This window comes from Chaetura pelagica, unplaced genomic scaffold (assembly GCF_000747805.2).
Source record: "Chaetura pelagica isolate M959 unplaced genomic scaffold, ChaPel_1.0 scaffold415, whole genome shotgun sequence".
NCBI classification, from domain to species: Eukaryota; Metazoa; Chordata; class Aves; order Apodiformes; family Apodidae; genus Chaetura; species Chaetura pelagica.
The window spans coordinates 243933-254137 of record NW_009953398.1 but is presented as its reverse complement, the minus strand read 5'-3'; the positions used below and the strand labels follow the sequence as shown (position 1 = coordinate 254137).

The 10205-nt window shown below is 50.3% G+C and overlaps 1 protein-coding gene across 1 annotated transcript in view; it reads left to right on the top strand.

The window, feature by feature from the left end:
- The window catches only part of TOX2 (TOX high mobility group box family member 2), a 90375-nt gene extending 82362 nt beyond the window's left edge, over positions 1 to 8013 (top strand). The window contains exons 7-9 of the mRNA XM_009998387.1: positions 333 to 740; positions 2541 to 2671; positions 7977 to 8013. Coding sequence (XP_009996689.1) covers positions 333 to 740; positions 2541 to 2671; positions 7977 to 8013 — 576 coding nt within the window. The remainder of the gene's footprint in view (positions 1 to 332; positions 741 to 2540; positions 2672 to 7976) is intronic.
- Positions 8014 to 10205: the final 2192 nt, after the last annotated feature.

Sequence of the window (10205 nt, the reverse complement as noted above, 5' to 3'; positions counted from 1 at the left end):
AGGCAGGAAGGAAGGCAGGAAGGAAGGCAGGAAGGAAGGCAGGAAGGAAGGCAGGAAGGAAGGCAGGAAGGAAGGCAGGAAGGAAGGCAGGAAGGAAGGCAGGAAGGAAGGAAGGAAGGAAGGAAGGAAGGAAGGAAGGAAGGAAGGAAGGAAGGAAGGAAGGAAGGAAGGAAGGAAGGAAGGAAGGAAGGAAGGAAGGAAGGAAGGAAGGAAGGAAGGAAGGAAGGAAGGAAGGAAGGAAGGAAGGAAGGAAGGAAGGAAGGAAAGGACACACAATGAAGTTTGCCCCTTCCTTCCTCACCTCATCACCCTCTCTTCTGTTTTTCCCACAGAGCTCTGCTGACCAAGGGGAAACAAAAAGTGCCCAGAACAACCCACCTTCCAAACTAATCCCCCCCAAGCAGCCCATGTACCCGATGCCACCACAAGCTTCCTCACCCTACCCCGGCCTGGGCTCCTTCCTCTCCCCATCAGACCTGCAGAACTACCGTGGCCACCCCCACCCCAGCCTCTCCAGGCCCCTCAGCTCCAAGCCCATCCTGCCCAGCATCAGTGCCTCTCCCCCACCCTCCTTCCAGATCAGCCCCCCTCTCCACCAGCAGCTCTCCTTGCACCACCCGCAGAGCTCCCTGCTCAGCCAGCCCCTCAGCATGACCCAGGTCCCCCAGCAGCCCCTCCTGTCCCCCCCCATGGCACTACAGGTACAGCCCCCCATGAACGCCTCCCCACCTGGCCAGCAGGTAGGTGTCCCCACACCTGGTCCCCCGTGTCCTGGTGGGTCTGCTGGTGTCTGGGTGGGTTGGGGTTGGTGGGGGGGCAATGTTGTTCCCAGGGGTGACCTCCAGCTCCATCAGCCTGCAGATCTCATAGGCTGGGGGGAGGTGACAGGTTTAAGAGTGCTGGGGTGGATTTAAAATCATAGGGTTGTTTTGGTTGGAAAAAAAGACCTTTAAGATCAACAAGTCCGACCATTAACCAAGCCCTGCCCAGTCCCTACTAACCCAAGTCCCTCAGCACCACATCTACAAGGCTTTGAAACCCCTCCAGGGGTGAGGAATCCACCCCTGCCCTGGGCAGGTTGAGCCAGGGCCTGACAACCCTTTTTTGGGGGGGAAGAAATTGTTGCCAATATCCAATTTAAACCTCCCCTGGCACAACTGGAGGTTGTTTCCATTAGTCCTGTTGCTTGGGAAAAGAGACTCCACCTCATCCCAGCTCCTCAGGGAGCTCTGGGGAGTCTTTTGTGCAAGGGAGCAAGGAAGGCTCTTTCAGTGGGGGAAGATGTGGAAATTGGGGGTGTCCCTGGGAAAATCACCTTGTGCACCTTGTTCCCCAGCCTTGTCTGGTCGTCTGAAGTGGTGGGTTGGCTAATCAGTGAGAAACCCCTCGTGATGTTGCTGAGAGGATTGGGTTAACAAAAGACACCCACTCGGGGGGGGGAGTTACCAGGAGGAGGAGGAGAAGGATAGAGGGAATCACAGGATCTGAGGGGTTGGAAGGGACCTCCAAAGATCATCTAGTCCAACCCCCCTGACAGAGCAGGACCACTTGGTTTACATCACACAGGCAACATCACAAACCAAACATAAAATCAGTTTGTTGGGTTTTTTAAACTGCCTGGCAACAGGAGTCGGTCCCTCTGGGGGGTTGTCTCGAGGTGCTTGCATCTGTGCTCACGCTCACCCCCAGCAGCAGAGTACAAAGGTGTCCAACCACCCTCAGCCCCAGCCCGTGGAGCCACTTTTTCCTCTTTAAACCTGCTCTTAAGAAAATGTATCATCTGGAGGAAAAAAATGGCTATAGCAAAAAAACCCAACACCACCAAAAAAACATTCCCTATACCTCACAGAGAACTTGTCCATATATAAAGGAGGAGATGAGTGTTTTCTGGAGTTTTTCCATCTGGAATATGATCTGGACAGACTATTCACATGCTCTGCATTCCCAGCTGCTGCCTTTACTTGATGATGCTTCAGGTGGCTGCAGCATTTTGTGTTTGATATCACAAAATCCAGCCAGTACCTCAGCCATCAGCAACGTTTTCTTTCCCATAATGTGACCTGTTCTGTTTGGGGCTGAGAAAACAGAGATGGTTCATTTAGGAACCATCCACTTGCAGTGGAAGAAAAAAAAACACAACCAAGGGGAAGAGGGATGTGGAAGCCCAGTTATTCCTGACCATCATAATCAAAACTAACACGTGTGAGAAGGGCAGATCTTCAACCAGGTGGTCATTTCCAACCTGCTCCCGAGTTACTTCTCCAGCCCTGTGATTGGGCATCAGGAAAAGTGGCTTCTGGAATTTGGTGACAGTCCAGAAATGAGCAGAAAAGGGATCCTCATCATCACTTCCATGGGGGTAGTTGCTGTTGTTGGGGGCAGCACTTTGGGAACCCCCAGGGCTCCCCCCGCATTCGACTCTGCCACGGTTTGGGGGTAAAACGTGGGAAGTTGGCAATGTTTGATGCAAAATGATGAGCTCTGTTGTTTCTCCTGCTGCACACACTCCAGTGACTCTTCCTCTCCTCTCCACCCTGCAGGACTTCTCACATATCTCCTCTGAGTTTCAAAACAACGTTGGACCCCGTTCACCTGGAGCTTCAAACCCTCCAGGAAGCACTGAGTGGGACAATGACTATCCCAGCAGAGAGTGTGGGATTAACCACTGCAGGCCAGTAAACAAACATTGCTAATGCCCTTTCTCTTACCAGAACACTGACAGTGTACAATGGCTCAGAATCTGCCCTAAAATGGACAGCCAGTTGGCAGGATCATCAATGTCAATGAAGTTCAAGGTTTCCTCTTCTCTATATGCTCCCCCATGGGGTGCTAGGGAAGCAGGCAGCTTGAAAATCACAGATAAATTCTTCATTGGGCATGAAGAGGTTTCCTTTTTTTATGTTTCCATGCCATTTAGCAGTGATGAGTTGCACATGTTTCCTTTTAGAGCTGGGTAGGGAAGGACAGTGTCCCAGGCTCTGGAGGTTTGAGGGTTGCCATGTCCATAAACTATGTCCTTCCATTCCTGAAGGGATTGCCCTTCTCCCTGAGGCCACAACCTCTCTAGTTGTCTCCAGCAGTGGGTCCCTTGTCAGTCCTGGGGTTTAACCACAACAGGGTACAAAGCTCCTGTCCCCTGCACCACAGAATCACTGAATTTTTTGAGTTGGAAGGGACCTTCAAGATCATCCAGTCCCACCCCCCTGCATGGGCAGGGACACCTCCCACCAGCCCAGGCTGCTCCAAGCCCCATCCAACCTGCCCTTCAACACCCCCAGGGATGGGGCAGCCACAGCTTCCCTGGGCCACCTGGGCCAGGCTCTCACCACCCTCACAGGGAAGAATTTACACCTGATCTCTAACCTAAATCTCTCTTCTTTCAGCTTAAAACCATTCCCCCTTGTCCTCTCACTGCAAGCCCTGTAAAAAGTCCCTCCCCAGCTTTCCTGGAGCCCCTTCAGGCACTGGAAGGTGCTCTAAGGTCTCCCTGGAGCCTTCTCTTCTCCAGACTGAACAACCCCAGCTCCCTCAGCCTGTCCTCATCCCAGAGCTGATCCAGCCCTTGGATTATTTTCCTGTCCCTTCTCTGGACACATTCCAACAGCTCCACATCTTTCTTGTGCTGGGGGCACCAGAGCTGGATCAGAGCTCCAGGTGAGGTCTCACCGGGGCAGAGCAGAGGGGTAGAATCACCTCTCTCCATCTGCTGACCACACTTGAGGCCATTTGCTCTTGTCCTTTGGGGGAAGAGACCGACCCCCCCTCACTCCAACCTCCTCTCAGGCAGCTGCAGAGAGCAAGAGGGTCTCCCCTCTGCCTCCTTTTCTCCAGGCTGGACACTCCCAGGTTCTGCAGCTGCATCTCCTAGGAATTGTGCTCCAGACCCTTTCCCAGCTCAGCTGCCCTTCTCTTCACACACTCCAGCCCCTCAACATCTTTCTTGTAGTGAGGTGCCCAGAACTGACCCCAGGCTTTGAGGTGTACCCTCAGCAGTGCCAAGGACAGGGACACTGTCCTTAGACCCTACAAGCTCTGGCATGGACGTCTCAGCCTGTGGGTCTGCTCAGATTCCCTAGTAAATACAACTATCAGGATAGTGTCCAAGCTGGGGAACAGCAAGGGTGGGGAAACCATTCCAAAGCTCTGCCTGACCCAGGGCTCCTGGCTCGGCAGGGCCAGGTTGGAGATGCTTGTTGTGCTCTGTAAAGCAGGTACGTGGTTGCAGGTAGGGAAGGAGGCTCAGTGACTTCTGAGGATCCTTGGATTTGCTTGAAGTCCTGGAACATCAGGCTTTCACTGGAGATACCAGTGAGTTCTCAGGCTCTTCAGAGCACAGCACCTGTCTGTGCCAGGAGTGCACTCACCATGGCTGGGCTGGGCACAGGCTGTACAGACTTTGATTTCTCTCAGGGAAACAAAGAACTTACTGAGCCATTCAAATACCACTGCCTGCCTGAGGGAGGATTGAGCTGGGCTCTGCCAACCACCTTCCTGAGGTCCTTCCTCAAGCCCCAAGAAAGGAGCCTGTTTGGGACTTGATGATAGAAGCCATTTCAGACACTGTGGGCAAAATTCTTAAGCTGCTTGGAGGGTTATGGGACATGGATCCCATTTTCCAGAGGTGCTGAGCAGAGGCAGCTCCCACAGAAATTGGCCCCCTTAGGAATAAAGATCTCTGCTTGAGGGATCAAAAGGGAAAAGACTTGACTCCCTCTGTGAATCCCAGTGCCTGGTCCCCAAGCAGAAAACTCAGGGCACTCTAGAAAGGGGTGAAATGCTCCTGTAGTTGTCAGGGTTGGGTTTTGTGTTGCTAAAACAAGGTCTGTGACACCTGGCTGGAGCACTGTGTTGTAAGCAGGGGACCCATGCAATTCATGATCAAAGCTCATGCATTTCATGCCTTTGTCACAGCAGAAATATCAGATTTCATGGCTTTATTGCAGCTTCCTGGAAAAAAAATAATTCATTCTAAACCCAGACAGATTATGCAGAGACTTCCAGATAATTATTAGAGTAGATTATAGCCATGGAAGCAGACAGATAGAGATGAGCACTGCAGAGACTGCTCAGTGCTCCAAAAAATGTCCTTGTCACTGTCAAGGAAGGAGCCCATCTCCCATGACTAGAGACAGAAGCTGCTGGCAGCCCAGCTCCCTGAGCTGGTTTGAGTCATCAGTGCAGTTTTAGGTATAATTGGGAACTTGTGTAATTGCCCATTTCACCCTCAAAACTGCATTCAGCTTAATTGCAATTAAAGCAGCTCTCAGAGGAGCCAACTCAGCAACTGGCTGGGAAGGAAAAGGGTGATTTTGTGTTGTGATGTGGCTCAGCTGCAGACACCCAGGTTCCTGGAAGCAGGGATTGTACCAACCTCCCCAGCACACAGGCAGCCCTGTCCTGCTCTCCAGGTCAGGGGTTTTGTTTCATGCCTGAACTTGATCTTTCTTTAGCCTCCAACACTTGCTGGCACTGGGTTAGCTGGGGTAAAACCTCCAGATCCCACATGTTCCTTTGTATTTGTCACCCAGACAACACCTGACAGACCAACAAGGTTGTCTTTCTGCCCATCTCCATCTAATAAGGAAACTGCTGTAGCTTTTTTTTCCCCTCAGCCCATCAGTGCTAGTTAAAATGCCATGGAATGACACATCTTCCCTTATGCCCCTCTGGTTCTAGGATCCTATGAGCAGATGCTCCTTAATTCATAAATGAGAGTGTTTTCAATGTTTCTTAGCTCATGCACTCCCTGTTCTTCATGATTTTGTGCTCACTGACTTCCAGCCAGTTTTCCCAGCTCTTCCTGGGCTGAAGCCCAAGCTGTCCTGGATTGGCAGTGAGGAGATGGGCAGTGTTCCTCAGTCCCTCCTTAGTGTGTGACTCGCACTTCCTACAAGCAACTGCATCACACAATTTTCTTCCTTTTCTGCCATCATCCCACAAAACAACTTCAACAGCCCCTTGTCCCCCTCACCTTGGCCTTGCACTTGCTCTTTTCCTGGCTTTTGCAGGGATTTTCTCCAAGCTCACCCATATCATGAGGGCACCTTGGTTCACAACCATCTTCCTTAATTCCATCAGGCATCCCACCCATTGTTGTTTTTTTTTACCCTGCCTTCTGGTGGCAATTCTGTCCATTCCAAAGCTGCCTTCTGGGTTTGGTTTATATTAGTTCCTCATTTAGGTATTTTGATTCTATCACTGAACTGGATTTCTCTTTCTATGTCCTTCTTCTCATTTGCAAGGCACAGATTGGGTTCTTGGTGGAGACCATCATTTAGCAACCTTTCTTCTCTCTTCTAGAGGAGGCCACAGATATGATCCAAGGGCTGGAGCAGCTCTGCTCTGGAGCCAGGCTGGGAGAGCTGGGGTGTTCAGCCTGGAGAAGAGAAGGCTCCAGGGAGACCTTAGAGCAGCTTCCAGTGCCTGAAGGGGCTCCAGGAAAGCTGGGGAGGGACTTGGGACAAGGGCAGGGAGGGAGAGGACAAGGGGGAATGGATTAAAACTGGAAGAGGGGAGATTGAGGTGAGACATGAGGAGGAAATTCTTTGGTGTGAGGGTGGTGAGAGCCTGGCCCAGGTTGCCCAGGGAAGCTGTGGCTGCCCCATCCCTGGCAGTGTTGAAGGGCAGGTTGGATGGGGCTTGGAGCAACCTGGGCTGGTGGGAGGTGTCCCTGCCCATGCAGGGACATGCATCATGGAACTAGATGGTCCCTTCCAGCCCAAAACACTCAATAATTCCCACTAAAGGACAGGGCACTCTCAGCTGTGCCTTGTCCAGACACACTGAAACATCTACAGCCACTTCACCCAGACTCTCACAACCTCAGTAATTCCTTCTAGCAATGAAGTCTCCAAATGTGAGAATCTTCCAAATCAGAAACTAAATGAGCAAACCCTGTACAAAAGCAAGGAGAAACCCTCACCAGTGCACTTAGTTCAGATTCAATTATTTATGGTAATACTTCGTAATGAACTGGGAACTCTTCTGTACCATATTTTGTAAAATTAATGAAGTTTTAGTGCTGGGATAGCTCACTGCTGCTCAGTGGCATTAAATCTTTGCTGAGTGCAGGAGGGAAGACTCTGCATTTTAAATGCAGATTATAAAATGTGGAGATTAACCAAGTGCAGACTCCTCTGCTCTCGATCAGAAGACAACTCCATCAGCAGCAGCATTACCAGGTTCTCTGCTATTTCCCTGTTATTCCACTCAGAAGCACACCCACCCTGCCATCTCCCAAAGCTTCCTGGTGTTCTTCACCACCTTTGAAGGCCAAGATGTCTTTATGGAGCCAATAATGTTTCCATCAGGTCTCTGCAGATGATAAAACCCTGGTCTGATAAGACCTTGGTCCCTCCTCTCTCTGCTGTGACCTGAAGTCCAGCACAGGACAATCCTGCTGGCAAGAGAAGCCAGCCAGCCCACAGAAGGGGTTGAAGAATTTCTTCCTCATGTCTAACCTAAATCTCCCCTCTTCCAGTTTTAATCCATCCCCTTTGTCCTCTCCCTCCCTGCCCTTGTCCCAAGTCCCTCCCCAGCTTTCCTGGAGCCCCTTCAGGCACTGGAAGGTGCTCTAAGGTCTCCCTGGAGCCTTCTCTTCTCCAGGCTGAACACCCCAGCTCTCCCAGCCTGTCCCAGAGCTGCTCCAGCCCTCCCAGCATCTTGTGGCCTCCTCAGGTCCCTCTCCAGATGGAGCAGGTCCCACCATCCCACCTGATCCAGATTTGACCACCCCCCTGCAGCCCAGCAAGAGCCAACAAAAAAAATTAAGGCACAGGAAGGAATTGATGCCTTAGCCCTGTGAAAGCTCAGGAAGAACCAAACTCCCAGCAGGCTCTTACCCCTCAGCTTGGCCCCTCTCCCCACAGCCACCCCTCGGTGCAGAGCAGGGCAGAGCAGCAGCACAGAAACCCGGGCAGGGGACACCCCAACCCTTCCCTCACCCATCTCACCTTCTCCTCCCCTTTCTCTTCCAGCATGCTGCCGAGGGACAAGGCACTCTACCTCACCTAAAACTCAGCATCTCTTTGGGAGGAGGCTCAGACCAAGGACACTTGAGAGGGTCTATCCCTGCAGACCCCCCGGGAGGCACCGAGCGAGTCGTCAGGGCCCCGAGAGCTGCCGCTCGCACCTCGTCGCTGGCTTCACCTCCAGGCTCTAGGACCAGCTGTCATGTCTTATTTTTGCAACCCTCCACTCTTCCTTTCCTGCAGAAACCCCTCCCCACAACCCACCCCACACTTCAAGAAAAAACAAATCAACCCAACTCCTCAACCACCAAGAACAAAAACCATGAAAAAAAAAAATAAATCGATAAAAATACAAAATAAACCAACAAAACCAACAAAAAAAAAATGGAAACAACCCAAGGACACCATCTTTTTTTTTCTTTTTCCTGCTTGCCATCAGCTTAGCATAGTATTTTCCTAGAGAACTGCTTTTAGATGCAACATAGGCCCAGATCTTGGTGTCCTAACAGCATTAGGCCAGCTCAGTAGGAGGGTGCACCCTCTCTTGACTTGCTAACAGCACTAAACCTTGTGCAAGAAAAATGTGAAGTTTGTGTGAATATTGTACATGCAAAGGCCTTGGATGTCTGGCAAAAAAAAATAATCAAAAATAAAACAAAAAAAAACCCCTACAAACTATTGCTAGGTAGGTGGGAGAGCAGAAGGCAAAATATGAGAGGGAAAAAGGTGAAAAAAGACCACGAAAATATAATTTGTTGGATAGTTGTAAGTAGTTTACTAAGTGTTTTAGAGCTGTGCTAAAGGCATCTTTTAAGATTCTTCTCTCTTTTTTTTGGTGACAAACAACAAGAGTAGTTTACTTTCTAGTCAAAGCATTTTCTATTAATGGTAGCACATTTTTTTTTTAGTTCCACATAGAAGGGAGATGTGTATAAAAAGAAAAAAAACCAACAAACCAACAAAAAGAAGAGCCTGCCAAACTTGTTTCTATTATTTGTACAGCAAGAAATGGACAATTTATATCCATGTTGTATGGCATTATTATATTATTATTATTTTTTCCCTGCCATATGTCCATCTATTTAAAAAAATTGCTGACCAGGATTTTTGTCTATTTATGAATAATTAGAGAGCAGCTCCTCAGAAGGTGCATTTTTTTTGGGGTCCTTTCTTTTTGTTCTCTTCTTTGGGGTTTTATTTTCTCTTTGGTTTGAGGGCCCTGCTTTGGCAGGGCCTGGCACAGTCGGTTCAACAATGCTTCTCTGACCTTTCTTTGTAATAAAACCTCTAAAAAGTAGCCCTGAACCAGCCTCTCCTCATTCTGGGGACACACCTGGAAATGTCCTTGTCCTCCTTCCCCATACCAAGCTCCTCTCCCATCACCTTCTCACTTGCTTTCTCTCTCTCCCCCCTTGCTCTGGGTCACTATTACTTAATTCCATCTATCTGCTCCCACCCCCAGCAGGGAAATCTCTCACTGAGCAGTGCCAGACAAGCTTTTTTCTTGCATTTTCTTGGGAAATGCCAACCTGATGCTCCACATTCTCCATTCTTAAGCATTAACTCCTTGCCCTCCCTGTTGGGTTACAAAGCTACCCCAGCCCTATGGACCTTCCTCCCTACCACTCTTCCTTCCACCCTTGAGCAGACAGAAAATATCCTCACAGGCCACCAAGCTGCTTGGTGGCCACAAGAGCCCCATTTCCAGCTTTTCCTGGGAAGCCTGGGTGAGAAGGACATGAGAAGAATGGAAAATTCAAATGAAATGCCACAGCTTGAGCCTGCCTGAAGGAAACGTGGTCATTCCTTGTACTCATAGAATCACAGAGTGGTTTGGGTTGGAAGGGACCTTAAAGATCATCCAGTCCCACCCCCCTGCATGGGCAGGGACACCTCCCACCAGCCCAGGCTGCTCCAAGCCCCATCCAACCTGCCCTTCAACACTGCCAGGGATGGGGCAGCCACAGCTTCCCTGGGCAACCTGGGCCAGGCTCTCACCACTCTCACAGGGAAGAATTTCTCCCTAATATCTAGCCTAAATCTCCCCTCTTTCAGTTTCAAACCATCACCCCTTATCCTATCACTGCCCTTTCTGGTGAAAACCTCCTCCCCAGCTTTCTGGAGCCCCTTCAGGCACTGGAAGGTCCCTGGGTACCTTATTTTAAGCCCATCCATGGACAGAGCTTGGCCACGGGAGCCTCCCCACACTGTGTCACCAGCACACTGGGGATTGTC